We start from the raw sequence: 17005 nt of genomic DNA on the forward strand, positions 1-17005 counted from the left end.
GAATTGGAGGCGGAAAAGTGAGAAAACTTGTGGGTTGAGATATGTACAGTTTAATAATGATGGTGGTAATAACAATATAGAAAATTAATATTCAAGAGAGGAATCAAACGCAAGGAGCAAGGCTGCAGATGGAAGCAGGTGCTCAGCAGCAGCAGCAGCACTGGGTGCTGCCCGGGCAGTCCCAGGCAGCCGTGCCCAGCCAGGCTCCCCCAGCCGGGGGCTGCAGCCACGAGCCCGTGTGGAGCATTGTCCCCTGGGCAGCAGGGCCAGCTGTTCCAGCTGTGTCCCTGCCCCCCTCCTTGTGCACCCTGGGCTCCCCAGGGTGGGTGGGGTGGGGGGCACAGAAGGCCTGGACTCCGTGCAGTCTCTGCTCAGTGACTGAAACATCCTGGAGTTACCAGCTCTGTTCACAGCACAAATCCAAAATATTGGCCCATACCAGCTACTATGAAGGAAATTAACTCTATCCCTGCCAAAACCAGCACAATGCAAAAATGAGTGGGACCAGATAGTACCTGTAGTTCACGCAATGTCTGGAGGAAGGGAAGTTGTACTGTGACATTAAAGCAGACCTTGTCTTAAGCAAGCTAAAAGTAGTGAAGAAAAGGAGATAATCCTATTGTTAGATTCCTATCTGCCATGCCTGTGTTATACATGCAACCTCTGCATCCCTGGTGCAGACAGACATACCTTGAAAACCATTTGGTTAATAGTTCTGCAGTGCCTTGTGCATGGTGTGTGAAGAGAGATACAGCACCTACAGAATTTGTGTGGAGGCTCATTGGTGTATGTATGATACCAGATCTTTATATTTTAAATTTTTCTTTTATTTTTTGCCCACTAGATCCCATGGTATATTATTTGTGATTCATTTATTGCATGCTTGACTTTGCAGCTGTTGCAGGAAAAAAACAATTATTTTAATGTTTTCTTGTCTTTAGATCCCTGTTCCCAATCTTATTTCTTTTGCTGAAGCTCTTGAAGTTGGTTACAGCAAATACAAAAATCCCTATCACAATTTGATCCATGCAGCTGATGTTACTCAAACTGTGCATTACATAATGATTCACACTGGCATCATGGTAAGAAGTATTGTGAAATTCAATTTCTTTTCTCAGACTCTGCTGTTTTGAATAAATGTGTACATGTTTCTTTTCTAATTGAAAAAGCTCAGTAGAAAATTTTTGCAGAGAGAGATTTAAGAACTGCTGTTCAGGCTGTGAACTTTATTTCATTTTAACAGTTCTTCCAGGCTGAACTTCTCTTAATGCAGAGGGAAAAAGGAAGAAAAAAATAATCTTTAAATCCTTTTTGCTTTTCATCGCCTGAATTTAGGTATTTTATATCATATTTAATGAGATAGATTTGCAGGAGTGGGCAGGTGAGAATTTTTTTACTTTCACATCAGAGCATGGGAGGTGTGATCAGGCAAGGAAGCTTTAGTATCTGCAGAGGTCCTGGCTGTTGAAAAATGTACTGAATCAGTGCAGGCTTACAATTATATCATCACCTGAATCAGTGCAGGCTTAGAATGATATCATCATGGAATGGCTTGGGTTGGAAGGGACCTTAAAGACAACTCAGTTCCAGCCACCCTGCCATAGGCAAGGACACCTTCCTCCAGACCAGGCTGCTCAAGGTCCCATCCAGCCTGGCCTTAAACTCAAACTGCTTTTTCTTTCAGTTTGTAACCTTCTTTAGCACTGCTCTTGTATACTCTATGTGCCCATGGTGGGCAGGCTATTGCATTTGCCTTGAAACATCACAATATTTTAAATTATTTATTTGGGAAGTGAAACGAATCTGTGCAAGCATTTTTATTTCTTAACACTTAAATTAAATACCAGCAGTGGAATTCTCCTCACTATCAGCTTACTAGGCAAATGTAAATACTGACTGAAAGAAAATGGAGATTGCTGTCAATGGCTTTTTGATAATTTGTCTTCACTGTGAATGCAGTTGTTTAAAAAAAACCCAGCAAACCAAAAAACAGACAACAAACCAAACAGCTGGGAAGAAATAATGTCTGATTTCTGTTTGCAGAACTGTGAGACAATTCCAGAAGACTTTGGATAGAAAAAATTTAGAACTGACTCTGGATGGTTTTGCTCCTATATATACACAATAAATGGCAGTCAATCACTTATGTTAAGTCTTTTCTCACTTAAAATGCCCTTGGCTTCAGGGTGGGCAAGGAAAGGTCTCCAGGCATTGCACTTTTTTTTTTTTTTACTGTTTGAAGGAAGTATTTTGCTTGTAAGTGTTTAAAGCTATATTTTAACTCTAATACTACTTAAGAGGAGCCTGGAGTCTTCACCAGCCAAGATTCCCTTTCAGATTGAGTTTTCTTGAGAAAGCGCTTCCATATCAGACTGAAGAGGCTAGACAGCTCTTGCCAAGAGGACTCAAAACCAAAGTTGTTGTATACAATATTCACCTATCAAAATAATATTTTAGTAAAGGAAAATTCTTGAGAATATTAGATTAATTGCAAGAGTTAAGTGATGTGAGCCATGTCTTTGTTGCAGGTATACACCTGGATCTTACCAGGAGGAAAATCCTTTTTTTTTATTATAAACATCCCTCTGGCCCATTGTATCTGCCCCTCTTCCCTTCAAAAAAACAGTAACATTCAGAGTTTTCTTGTGATGCCAGGACAAAGTTCCAACTTCCAGAACTGTCCTAGTAATTTTGGGACATTTAGCCATTGCTTAAACCACTTTAAAAGGCATTTTGTGTATCTCTGAACACTGAATAAAGAAATCTGTTTCATATTTTAATATCTGCTATTTCACTGCGTGCACATGAGTTGTGAGAAAGGCCTTTCCACCATTATTAGCATCTTAACCTTCTGCCTTAGATGTGATTTGGAAAATGATTTTCAAAAAAGTTTAGACTTTACCACCGCAAAATCTCATTAGTGTTGCAACACTGCTACAAAATATTTTTATAAAATTAGTCCGGGTTTAATTCACATTGTAATTGCCAAATTGAGACATTGAATTGTGATATTTCTCTGCCTGTGGCAGGGGGAGTTGGAATTAGATGATCTTTAAGGTCCCTTCTAACCCTAACCATTCTATGATTCTATGATTCTATGGTGCTGTGATACTGGAAAGTTCTTGGAAAGAAATCTAACTAGGACACCACTTAGTCAAGAGTGCCTTCAAACAGATGTACTTGCCAGGCAGAAGGAACATTTATGGAAATCAGTGTTTGAAAGAGGGCCTAGTGATTCTGCAGCTTGCAAAGTTTTTCTCTCCCAAATGTCACTTGCAATTTGAGAAAGCATCAGTATAATGAAAATGTTCTATTTAACTTGCTGGATTTTTTTTTCCTGTTGCCTGATTAACCCTCCAGTACCTTAATAAAAATTTGGAGTTTGCTTCTCAAGCCAACAGTTTTCAGACATGTTCATTGTAATCCTTTTTTAAAACTCTGCTCTAATACCTGGATTAGAGTAAATATGATGCAATTCTAGATCAAATTCCTGTGGTTTATCATTTGTTTGGGGTTTTTTTTATTTTTTTCCAGATTGGTTTGCAATTTGAGGTTTTTCTGCTTTCATTTTCTCTTAAGGACCTGGTACTCACTCTAGATCTTGCAGAGTTGCTATCTTCCTTGTTTATTTCTGAAACACATACTGAAGCAAATGTTTCCAAAAGCTGGGATTTAGGAAATCTTTTGCATGATTCCTGTTGTTGAGGTCATATGTTTTGTACCTTTGACAGGAAGGTGGAAAACAGCCCTATTTCCACATTTGCCAAAAAATTTTGGCTAATCAGAGCTTATGCTTCTCCACAAGCCCCTAGAGAGATTCTGGTGAAGAATAAGTCATACCCAGAGCTGCTGTTAAAGAAATGAAATAATAATTATATTTTTCAAAATTTGCTGTCTATGTAAAGAAAGAAGATCCAGCCACCTCAGATCAATGTGTTAGAATGTTAAGTATCACAGATGGCAGACAGTCTATTAACCTTCCCAAGAGACTAAATCCCAGATGATGCAACTGAAATGTATAAGTCAAGCTTACATTCATGAAGTTTTCATCTTTATGAAGGTTTAAGAATCCAAGTCCCAGGGAATATCTCTTGTAAAGAACTTTTGAGTCATCGATCATCTTCCCACCATCCCTTTTCTCCTCCCACGTACCTGTATTGCTCAAAGTAAAGGAAAAAATGCCTTTACTGCCAATAAAGTGCATTGTGAGACTCCATTTCTTGCTCAGTTTTTAATCCATCACTGTAAAAAAAGTTTCAAACTGAACTCATAAGTTGAAGTGTATCTCTTTACATATAAGCAATACATAATACTTCCATAGAAGACATAATTTATATTATCTGTGACACCCACAAGACGTAGTATCTTTCAGGAGGGAAACATGTTTCAGCTCTTCTCAGTCTTGCAGACCCCCAGATACTTGTTTTTCCCTCTCCCTTTCAAAACACACTTATTAACTGTCTCTGTAAGAGTATTTTTCTATTTCCTTAGAAATCCTTTAGCTAAAGCAGTTCTCTGGTTCTCCAATTTGATTACTGATCTCAATTTTGACTATACCAGTGTGTGTCGAATACTTGCTCTTCTCTCTTACTGTATGAAGTCTCTGTGTAGCCCATAGGTATTGTCTGTGAGGAATGTTCTTCTGCTTATGAATGCATTGTCTAGCAACTATTTTATTTGCTACAAAAGCTGACCTTTGAAAAGGCATCTTAAAGAACAGTCTATGTTTAGCTTTCATTACACTTTCTGTGTTTCTGTTCTGTTTGGTATGTTGAAAACACTGTGAGAGCCAGGACTGGTCATGGCCTGGTTTCTTGTGACACACAATATGATGAAGGTCATTGTTTCCATTTTTAGAACTGCTTACAGTACATTCTCATTCCTCTGCCTGTGACCTTTCTAAACCTATACTGCTTCACCAGCAGCCAGTACTTGTTCCTCAGCAGCCCTATTGTGTCACTGAATGACCTATTTAATTATTCTTACATTGCTAATGAGTCTTGACTCTTTCCTTTCTTCTTCTTTGAAAGATGAACTACTATTGGCAACTTTTACTACATCTGGCAACTTACGCATTTCATATCCATTCATACACACTCATGCACATTCATCTGTGCATATTGGGGTGTGTGAAGTTGAAATCATTCTTTGATCCTTTAGTACAGAAGCTTACTTGTACACCAAAATCATCTGAAATATGTGTGGAAATGCTTGACTGGCATTTGACTTAATCAGTCCTATGACTGTGGGGGTTAATTATCATATGATTTTTCTGCCCCCATCTTTAGATGGAGTAAGTTTTCTCCTCAAGGACTTTTTGTCATTCAAGAAATAGAACTCGAAAGAAGATAACAGAGGTTATTTTACAAGCTGTGCTATACAGAACAGCCTCATTTAGCAAGAGTTATAAAAGGGCTCAAAACTCCAGGGTCTGCATTATTTTGTATACATGACCTACATTACCTTTTGTTCTGTGTAACTGTATACTAGCCTTCTGCACTTTTTAAATTTTTTTTTTCATCAGTACAAAGTACGATCAAATTTAGAACAGAGAAATCTCCCATGGGCCTAATTTTAGTGCTATGTACACTGGTAAAATATAGATAATACTAATTTTGTACCTCCAACTTATAATTAACTGTATATATAGTTTACTAAAAGACAAATTATAACCTAAACTTCATATAAGACTTTTTTGGATTAATATACTGTAATTTGGCGAGTGCCACATGTGAGCTAACAGAGTAGATACTCAAAGGAGTTGTAAAGTGAACTGTGTAATTCTTTTGATAACTTCTTATATTTTTGACTGCAAATATTTACTTTGCTAGTGGCCATAAGGATGTTAACTTTGTCTCAGAGAAATCATAAGTACAAGGACATATTTTATTGTGTAGTGCTGAAGTGTTATGGATATATAGTTATCTGGAGTTAGAGGAAAGTTTATTTAAGTGAAAAATAATGCATTGAAGGTAAAACATTTTCAGTGCTGTAGGGTTTAATCTGAGCTAGGCTATTATTGAAAATGTGACTATGATTTGTTTTTCATTTCCCAGCACTGGCTCACAGAACTGGAAATTTTAGCAATGATCTTTGCAGCTGCCGTCCATGACTATGAACATACTGGGACCACAAACAATTTTCATATTCAGACAAGGTAAGTGATGCAGTCTTCTAAGAGTCATATCTGGAGTTTGCATTTTATTCAGTTCATTGCTGAACTGTTTCATAACTCTCTTATAAACCCAGGAAGCAGCCAGGTCAGTCCTGGTTTTACAAATTGCTTCATCAACTTCTGTCCAGTTAATGGGATCAGTCACATGGTCAAAAACTGTGGAAAAGTACTAAGATAGCTCCATAATGTCTGAAATAATTCCATTTTGGAGCTGATATGTCAAGAGGAAGTTTGAAAATATTCAGAACATGCAGAACATGGACTTAAAAGCTGTTCACCCCCTATTGTTCACTAAAATTCTGATACTACTGACTCTAAAAATGCCTTGTCACTTACAGCAATGTGCTTACATCTTGTTTCACTTTGTGTATTGAACTTAGAGGGTCCTGGTGCAGAGGGAGACACTTTCAAGTGGAGCTTTAGAAACACCTACCCTGAGCTGTCTCCTAGCATGTTTTGAAAGCAACAGTTCTAGAAATGAAAAGGAAATCTAGGAAGGAATCCAGTTTGAAAGTTAGGCTAGCTGTGTTCTCCTGCAGTTGCAGCATATCATTCTAGCTGCTGCTCCTGTACAACAGCATGTAGTTCTCTCCCTTAAAATATTTTCATCTTATCACAGGAAAATCCCTGACCAAAAATGGAATATCTGATACTTAACCTACTACAAACCATCTTATTTTTCTCTTACACTGAACCATACATTGTTTTTAGTTTGCTCAGTTGAGGAGTTTGCTTTGGCTGCTCTTTAAAAAAAGTCAGCATAGCACTGGCATATTCTAGTAAAACAGTTCAATGCTAGAAATATTATTACTTTGGACACAAACGTCCTCACACTCACTTGTATGGACCAACTGAACAATGATTACATTTAAATTAAATCTATAACATCGTTTTTCTCCAAGATGTGGCTTTCGGTGATGAAAAATGCTAGATTTGCAGCTAAAATAAGGACACAATTCTTTTCTCCTTCAGCATAGTCTGGCTAAAAATAAACTTCAGTTTGTAGTTCCAAGTTTATATTAATTTTCTATTTTTGTCCTTAATATTTTGCTATGAAGTACTGCAAGAGTGGAAAACTAATTAAGCTGATAGCCTTTGAATTTTACTCAGGCATACTTGCAAACAGGTATTTGTTATGTGATATAGCTTGTTCTTCTCTCCTTGTGTAACTTGGCCCTGATGTGGCATCCCAGACTGTGATTCCAAGTGTCTTTTGCCTGAGGAAAATGGATGGAATGGCTGCCAAAATCATAGCAAATTTTAGCACTGCTTAAACATAGTCATAAGTGGCTATGTTGATCAAAGTGTGCTTCATAAACATATGTGATTGGCATAACACAGATTTCCCCATGATTTCAGTTTGATTATGGATGTAAACATATTGATTATTTAGCCTGGCTATGGTTTGTTTCCTCTCAATAACCTTTCCAATCCTATTTAAATTATTTATATTCCTTGGTACCATACATGGCAATATTTACTGTTGCTCAACAAAACAAGAGGTTTATTTAGCTTATTGATGTCAGAGTGAGCTGCACTGTTAAAGCAACACACCTTTCTTCTAGTACAGACTTGTCACTGGACCAAATTGAAATATTCAGAAATAGTTCAGAACAGAATTGCAGTAGAGAAGTGTCTCCTGAGATTGATTGCCTAGCAGGTTAGATCAGGTCTTGGGGAAACAGATTTCCCAAGAATTAATGATGTTTGAAGCTAAGTATGATAAATCCACACTGCATCCAAATGTGTGAGTGTCTCAGTGTAATTTTGGCATTGTACATTAGTCTTTGATTAAGAAGGAAAGGAGTTTAAGTTTGTTAAGTTTGCTAACATTATGATATGAGTCTGTCTTTAGGAAACGCTTGAGAGCTTCCAATTTGCAGCTATGCATCTCTGCCATCCCACTGTGATGAGGCTCAAGGTTTCTCTGTTTTTCTGAGAAAATATGGTGGCTGTTCAAAACATGAAATTTTAATACCTTATTTTTTACAGCATCTTCTGATAGTGAGTAGCATGGGCCAAAGCACATCTCTCAGAGCAGGGCGAGTAACTTCCTAATACCCATGCTATGTGTGGACCCCTACTGTTGGTGAACATGTTGCATTTTAAATGGATGCATCGTGTAAGTGTACTCTTGTAAGCTAATTGGAGCATTTCTGATGCTCTGTGATCCTATCTGCAGTCAAGAAGCTCAAAGATCTCATGAGTTTTTGCCACAGTTAGGTCATATCAATGAAACATCACACATTTTAAAATATGACTTTTCCACAAACAGTGTATGCAATGGTATAATGATAATTTTTAATGCATTTAAGATGGAAAATTTATCAGTATTTGATAGACTAGGAACAAATAAACATAATTTGATATATCTATCTCTATATAGGTACAAATAGTCAATATTTCTGATAGAGAACACATACTACCTTTCCCAGTGCCATCACTGGAACATTATTACAAAATCTGCCTCTTTTTCCCCATATTAGGTCAGATGTTGCTATATTGTACAACGATCGTTCTGTTCTTGAAAATCATCATGTAAGTGCTGCTTATAGACTCATGCAGGAAGAAGAGATGAACATCCTGGCTAATCTAAACAAAGATGACTGGAGGTAAGACTTGCTGTGACATTCAAAAATACTCCCAGCATTTAAAAATAATAAATACCACCAGGCCTTCCCTGAGGAGTCTATTTTAAGAGTTCAAATTACAGGAAGTTGACAGTGGAAAGAGTGATGGATGTTTAGAGCCTAGGGAAAGCTGCTGTGGTGTTAAGAAGTACTGTTTGGGAGTTCTGTGTAATTTTCCAAGTGAGGCTGTGCATTTAGGAGGCACAGTGCTGGAGTGTGTGGACAGTCTCAGGTGAAGTAGCTCTTCAGGAAAACCACAATGCTGCCTGAGCTGGGTTGCCTTTGTCCAGCATAAGCAGTGGGCTGAAATCACAGTGCAGAGTCACACTCTGCTGCCAGCTTGGGCACTGCTGCTCCTGGGAGCTCAGCAGAGTCACGTCTTGGTTAAGCATTAAAAAATGGATTGTGTGGATAGTCCAAAAATAACAAAGGCCCAGAAGTGCTACAGAGCCCTTTTCTTTTTCTTCTTAATTTTAGTGTAATTCCTGAAGAAAATATGACCAGCTGAAAGATTAAGTATCATAATTGATATGTCACAAATAATAAGACCTGTAAGACTAAAATTCAAGTGTGAGAGTCTCTATGTTATTAAAAAGGGAATATTATCTTTGTATCTCATTGATGGATACATAGTGTATTTAAAATATGAGTCTTCTGTGTTTCTGTAAACACAGATATTATTCAATGGCCCTAAAAAAGGCCCTTGGAGACAGGTGGACTGTGAAGTTCAGAAAAGTATGTTCTGCTAGGGGAAAGTCTCCCACTGTGAATGGTGCTACCATTATTAACAAAGCTAAACTCTGCTTTATTTGTATTTTCACAAAATTATACATTTATGAAGGAATATGTGAACATCAGGTCATATTTTGTTGAGGTGTATATTTACAGATGGACTGTTTTACATGGTAGATTTACATGTCTTAACTCATTTGCATGATGAGAAAACACCTAAACAAAGCATTTATTAAATGTGAGTCTGCTGGTCCTTCTGGGTTTCAATTAATTATTATTCTGTACCTGTTTTAAAAAAATATTTTAAAATCTATAATTTTTAAATGTAATACAAAGTGAGAGAGGAAGCATACCATTTTCAGTTCTCTTAAAAGAATTCTTCCCAGAGGATACTCATTTAGATTTAGTTATCAGAAGGTTTGTGTTGTACATTTAGTTATGGAGAAATTTCTCCAGAAGTAATTTGTAAACTTCATTGATAACTGTCTATACACCTAGATTTTCAATGCCAACAAGAGCCAGCCTTGCTCCTTGTGAAACTGTTTTGGGGCTGATAGATCTCTGTGACCCTGTTTTTGCTTGTTCTAGCTATTAAGTGTGGAGAAGATTATTGTGCCAGTATGCAGCCATCAGAAACTCATATTCTGTCTTTTAAAGCCATAAATTTAGAGGGAAAATTATTTTCAAATCTTCAGACATGTTGCCTTGAGTTTATTTTTTTTGAAGTGGTGCTGTTTCATATTGCATCCTGCCAGAGGATGCTTCCAAGTAGAAAGGAGCTGAAATTCTTCAGCTGAATTTCAATTCAGGAGTGTTCAAAGGGTGGCTTGAAGACACTTCTGTTCATCCCTAGTCCTGGCTTCTTCATCACTGGAGACCACCATAAATCAGTGTAGTCTGGGAATCCCTGCAGCAACATAGAGTGGCTCCAGCTGATAGAAATCTGGCTGCCAGCTAGTGCAGTTTATCCCAGTCATTCCCTTCTGTTATCCACTGAGGAAAGGAGTATCAGGGTGAAACCCAAATATTTGTGAGTGGAAAGAGAGAGCTGTGATTTCCACATTATTATGTTCATATACACTGCTCTGCTGGACTGCAAACAAAAGAAAGGGGGAAATGTGATAGGCTCTCTTCTGAAGCAAACTTCTCTGCAAAGATTGTTTGGGCAGGTCTTCCCACAGTTCTTTGTCCGGTTCAGTTGTGGAGCATTTTGTCTAACTTTAGCTGCATTTTATTTCTCTGTGGTTTTTGAACCTGTGATAAGCTGCCACATTCTTTTGGAACTGGCACAATCACACACTGGCTCTGCTTACACTTCCTTTCCAGTCTCTTCTCTCCGTAACCCGATTATGTTTTCCTAGAAGATCTTACTTTAGTTTTGCAAATTTCGTTTTGTAGATTACACAGATTCTTCTATATGCAGCCAGTTTGAAGCTGGTGAGTTTTGGCAACAAGAAAAAAGTGGAATTTATCATCTCTTTTTGGGTATATTCAGTAAAATGTAAAAGAAATGTATGAATTGACTAATAAGCTCAAGAATCTAAACTAGGACATTCAGTTCCATGTTTTGTCACTCAGCTCAGCAATTACACTCTGTTCTCTGAAGCAAGCAGTAAATTCCAAAGTGCCTGTCTGTGCCAACCTGCACAACCTGTTGCAGTGTGATACTTCAATTTAGAGGGTCAGTCATGGAAATGGCAGTTTCCTGGTATTAATTTCTAATACCCAGAAGTTCTTGTAACCCTGCCTTTTCATTGGTGCAATGGTGGATCTGGTAGCCACTTAACAGACAAAATTTTCTTATTATTGCTGGAGTGATTTTCTCGGATCTATACTGAAATTCATGCTGTTAAACTAACAGTTTTGAAGAGGTTCCACTGAATTAAGTTGTCAGTAAATTGAAATGATAATCTGCTCAACTTTTCAATGTACTTCCTGGCACTGATTAATTTTTTTACTTCTGTCACATCTATTTTCTTTAGTTGCAGCAGTTTAATTTTTCAAAAACTTAACACTGCTGACTATTTAAACTGAGGTTCTGCTAATTATTCTAGCAAAATGAAGCAAAATGACTGAAATTACTTTATAGTATTCAATTTTCTCTTCTACATGTTAACTTTAAGAAGATAAATGTGCTAATAAACTGCCAGCTTCAATTAAGTTTAAAACTTAGACTTCTAGTCTGAGCTGGGGAACACTGCCAGCATTCCGAGGATGATGTCCTTTGTGGATAATGCATGTGACATTCATAGCAATTTTTCACTCTTTTCTTGACTCTGAAAATTTGTTCCAGTCTTTGATATTGTTTTGTTTCTTTCACTTTGTGCCCTTAAATAACTAAAGAGGGATCCTTGTTTGCCCCCTTTTCTCCTTTGATTTAGCAGGTTCCCAGTGTTTCAGCACCCCATGCATGTCATTGTAGGTGATGGGGCAGTATTAATGTCTCAAACCACCCCAAGGCATACAGTGATTTATTGCCTGATTATCAAAAAAAAAAAGAGACAAAACAGTAGGTGTTATATATAGTGCAGAACGAACAACATTGTTTCACAAAGCCCCTTGAGATTCTTCTGTTTAAGGATTAACTGTAACCTGAAGATGAGGCTTATGTCTTCAGTTCTCACCTTGCCTTTGCTCATCTTAGTCTGTTCCTGCAATTTTGATTAGTTTCCAGCTGACTAGATGTCTTTGTCATGGACAAATCCAGGTAAAGCTAGTTTCTATTTCTTGGCTAACTACTTTTTCAAGAAATTAATGTATCACTCCTTGTCTCTTTATTACAGCATTGTTAATGTTATTCTTTCACATAGTCTTGCATCTATGTTTTTTTACAGTATCCTATCTGTAGGACTTGTGTCGGGGGGAGGGTTTATAAAGGATGCCAGCCTAGAAGATGACAATTTACTTAAGTAAAGTGGAGATGGTAGACTCAAACCCAGTAATTTTCTGATATTGGGCCTGAAAGATTGCCAATGTGCTGTATGTGAATATTGTTACCATTCCCCTTCCAGTATGACAGCATCTATGTGTCTTTTTGGGGGGTAGCAGGTGCCTGTATTATCCTGAGGCTTGTAGCTGGGGACTGCCTATTGGGGACTGGGAGAGATTTCTGTCCAGGAGTCACCTATGAGACCAGCTGAGGTCTCATGGTGTGGAAGTTGAGGCAGTCCTTTTTCCCTGGGAAGCAATTTGGTGATGGGATCAGCCCAAGATCAACCTTCTGTCCAATGATAGCAGATGAAGCATTTGTAGCTCCAGTGGAGCTTTACCTACCATTTCCCTATCAGGTTTCAATTCTATCCTCTGATTGTGGTGGATATGGGCACAGGAGTCTCTCTTTTGCTGTTAAACAGATTTTTAGTGTCCTGAAATCTTCAGGCATGCGTGACAGGACAGTGCTATACTGTTTGATCCTAATTCAGATGTTGTAGGTAAGAATTAGGGGTTTTTTCCTCCTGCCATTACAATATGAATAAACTCAAAATGTGGTTTTGCTTCTCTGTGTGTGTCCTGCGTAGCAGGGGTGAGGTATCTTGTGAGTAAGGGTGAACTTATTTCTGATTTTTCTGATGACTCTGAAAAGTTCAGACACTGAAAGTTCCTAAGAAAATCTCCCATGGAAAGGAGAAGTGATAATTATCTCAGTCTCAAAAACAACAAGGTTTAACAATGCAGAGCCCTCATTTCTCTTGTAGTGTCAGCTGGGTTTTTTGTTTTGTTTTGTTGGGGTTTTTTGTTTTGCTTTTTTTTCTTTAATGGCTTTGACTGTTTTTGAAGGGTACACTTTCAAAGCAATGTGGAGGAGGAACAGTTGGGATGCAAAATAATTAGTAGCTTATTATGAGGTCAGATAAGGTAAGGCATTTTCTAAACACAAGTTGCTATGGCTGCATATTATTGAGTAGAAGTGAGAGCATTGAGTCTTTATCCAGTTACATTAAAGCATGTCAGGAATATATACATAAAAATCAGCAAAAAATGTATGCTTGAATATGTAATTTATTTGGATCAAAAAAGTCTTGATAGTCTTTATAACAAAGTATTCTAATAGCCCTAAAGAAAACTGCAAATTACCTCTTTAAACCATAGTCCTTTGAACAAACCTGCATGTTTTTTGATTTACTTAAGTCAAACATATGAATATGGTATGAAAGATCAGTAAGAATTACTAAGGTAGGATTTTACTGTTTTATTTGATACTTGGACGTCTTTAAGATTGGGAATGAGGTCATGAAGATAGATGGTACATAATGAAAGGATTAATGTGGGAAATTCCCCATGTACATGTAAGCACCGCTTGTCCTCCTAGGCCATTTAAAAGGACTCCTACATGGCCTATATATGATCCTTCTACATCAAGGAGACAGAATTTTCTAAGCCAGTAATTATTGTTGATAAAATTAATTACATTTTTTATTTACAATCAGAATAAAGTTTCTTACATTATTCATGTTTTATTAGTTTCATATGGATTTAATAGAAAGATGGACAATCCAACATCTCTAATCATAACACCAAGACAGAGATAAATTACTAATCCCAAACTTGTTCTGATTCATTAAATAGGTATTACAATACTTTTGGACTGAAAAGTAGATAGTCATAATGATCTTATATTGGTGAAATGTTGATAGTATTTCAGATGTGATACCTCTTGCTCTTCTGAGTGTTTCCACAGCCCTCTTCCTAGGCTTAGTGTTATGCACACTCTTCACTAGCATGAGGGCAGTAAAAATGTATGCTGTTGTGTGGTGGTAAGCCCAGAGAACAACTTGTTCTTTGAATACTCTACTGCTGGAAAAAATAAGGAATGACTTATAATGGGTGAGAGAACTGCATGTAATATTAGTTTATGCACTAGGAAATAGGATTTACAAAATAGTGTGGCTCTGAAATAATGACTGCAGAGTACATTTTCTGAGGTACACTGCTTTCACAGAATCCCTCTAGGATACAATATTCAAGTTGTTAATAATTTATTTAAATGCTTTTTAAAACGTAATAAAACCCATGATATTGTTTTGAAAGTTATAATTTAACAAATACCGCTTAAACAAATGTACCATACAGAGAATAAATGAATTTTAATCAGTCATTTTGCTTTTAATTGTTCTTAGGGAGTTGCGTAGCTTGGTCATTGAGATGGTCTTGTCTACAGACATGTCGGGTCATTTCCAACAAATTAAAACAATGCGGCACACTCTGCAGCAGGCACAGGGGTAGGTTGTTTTTCATTCTCTTCATTATCTGTAGCCTTTCAATGAGCTCATATTCAAGAAAAGAATTTAAATAGTTGCCTTTGTTTTGAGATAATTGGAGCATGTCCTTGAATTGACAGGGTAGACAAAGCCAAAGCCATGTCTTTGATTCTACATGCAGCAGACATAAGCCATCCAGCAAAATCCTGGGAGCTGCACTACCGGTGGACCATGGCCCTGATGGAAGAATTTTTTCGACAGGTGCCATTTTTAAAATACTTTAATACATCTAGTTCAAGAAGCAATGGTTACATGATTTAATATTTTCTTAAGTCTTCCAGCAAGGTTGCTGTTGGTTGTGATTGACAGGCATAGTCAGTAGTATATATTCTTTATTCTTCATAATACATACCACTGACATTGATTCAACTTTTATGTGTGTGAATAAGACAAAATGGATATAGTTCTCCATCTATTTCAGCTGATATCAGTATTCTGAGTGTTGTAGTAGGTTTTTTTCTTTTCAATTATAATATAACTTGTCAAGCTGTTTTCATTCTGTAGACAGAGATTTATATATGCTTTGAATTATAAAGAAGCACCAGAAGGGTAGGATGAGAGAAAATAGGAAGAATTCATGTTCAGCAAAGAAGGCAAAAAGTTGTCTTCATTTCAGAAAGCCCTTCTATTTCTTTTCCTTGCTAGTATTTGCCATGCATATGCCACATAGACCTGAAGGTGTTGCTTTCATAACAGCCTGATCCAAAGCCAGAGATTAGACAGTACCATTGTATTAATGCTGTGACCATATACCCTAAACCAAAAATGAAGACATACCATTGTGAAAGCCTTTTTATTTCTGTGAGGTAGTGAATTCCAAGAGATGTTGGTGTCACTGCTGTCATTTTTTGACTCACCTCAGCAGGTGAAAGAAAAAAGCCTTTCTCCAGCGGGAAAATACTCTCTTTGTAATCAATATTTGTGACCATGCACATTGTCAGCATAACAGTTATTGAAGTACAATTGATAATCAAAGTCCAGTTTAGGTATGACAATTTCTAGTTATGCACAGATTTTAAATCAGGGAACACTCAATGTCCTTCTCAGCTTTGTTGTCTTAATTTTGCTATATGTTGACATTTTCAAATCAGAAGGGTCACGCTGGAAAAAGGGATCAGAGAGTAAGAAAGGAAGCATGTGAAACCATGAGGTTGTTAGACCCATCTGCCATATAAGGCTCCTGCTCAGATCCTGGAGATTCTTCATGTGAATTCTCAGTAAGGAGCATCGGGCATCCTTGACTCTGGACTGCACTGAGAAGGCACACTGGAGAGCTGGTGCCTTAATATAAGTAATGGATTGATTGACTTTTATGGAAATAATGAGCAGTCATGAGTTTGTGTCTACCTCTGTCAAGGGAAATGTTGAGGATTTTGAACTTGAGAGCAAAAAGGAGGAGCAGATTGCCCAAGAAAAAGTCATAAAAAGACCAACTGTAATAACATTTAAGACACAGATAGACAGACTAGACAGGGCCCTTGGGACAGTGAGGCAACGTGTCCAGCCAAGTGGAGGCAGCATTAGCAGTAAACAGTACCACACTGGTCACTGAACGCATAGGACCAGCTAATGTTTTAGTTATTCCTTTATCCATCCATTAGAAGAAGTAACTGGATCCCAAAAATGCTGCTCAAGAACTCGAAAAGGCATTTAACAATAGCAAGTAAAAAGGAACATGCAACTCAGCAGTAAAAATACCAAAGTCTTCCAGGCTGCAGAGGAGTGTATCAGAAACAGAATTCTTTCCATGTACTGCTAAGGACAATGTGGAGTAGTTCCAGCACTTTTCAAGATGTGATGAAGTATCAGCACATACATAAATGCAGTGAGCAGTGCAGACACAGTAGGTCTCCTACTCCCTGCATGCACTGGCTTGTTGTGCATCCTCTGGTCTGTTGAGCTGAGCCTGTGTGATAGAAATCTGTGGGACTTCCAAATCCATGACTACCAAGATGAAGTAGCCCAAATGTATATGAAACCCCTTAATTCCTCATTTTCTTTTCTTTAAATATTCAGCTACTTCTGTGCCTTATGGGAGAGGCAGTAGATTCTGAAAGAAGCTGATGCAAATCCAATGCTTTCACAAGCAGCTTTCAAAGCTCACCAGCAAAAAAATGAACATTCACCTTGACAAAAACTTTGTTAACTCCAGCTAATGTTTAAGATAGGTGCCAGTGTTAACTTCAGGGGAAAAAAAAGCCCAACAACAC

At 37.5% G+C, this 17005-nt stretch overlaps 1 protein-coding gene across 8 annotated transcripts in view; it reads left to right on the forward strand.

The window, feature by feature from the left end:
- Positions 1 to 17005, forward strand: part of PDE1A (phosphodiesterase 1A) — a 194427-nt gene that overhangs the window by 153270 nt on the left and 24152 nt on the right. For all 8 annotated transcript variants that reach the window (XM_074548352.1, XM_074548353.1, XM_074548350.1 and 5 more), the window contains 5 exons: positions 942 to 1082; positions 6057 to 6157; positions 8662 to 8787; positions 14655 to 14756; positions 14876 to 14996. In XM_074548352.1, coding sequence (XP_074404453.1) covers positions 942 to 1082; positions 6057 to 6157; positions 8662 to 8787; positions 14655 to 14756; positions 14876 to 14996 — 591 coding nt within the window. The remainder of the gene's footprint in view (positions 1 to 941; positions 1083 to 6056; positions 6158 to 8661; positions 8788 to 14654; positions 14757 to 14875; positions 14997 to 17005) is intronic.

This window comes from Zonotrichia albicollis, chromosome 10 (genome assembly GCF_047830755.1).
Source record: "Zonotrichia albicollis isolate bZonAlb1 chromosome 10, bZonAlb1.hap1, whole genome shotgun sequence".
NCBI lineage: Eukaryota > Metazoa > Chordata > Aves > Passeriformes > Passerellidae > Zonotrichia > Zonotrichia albicollis.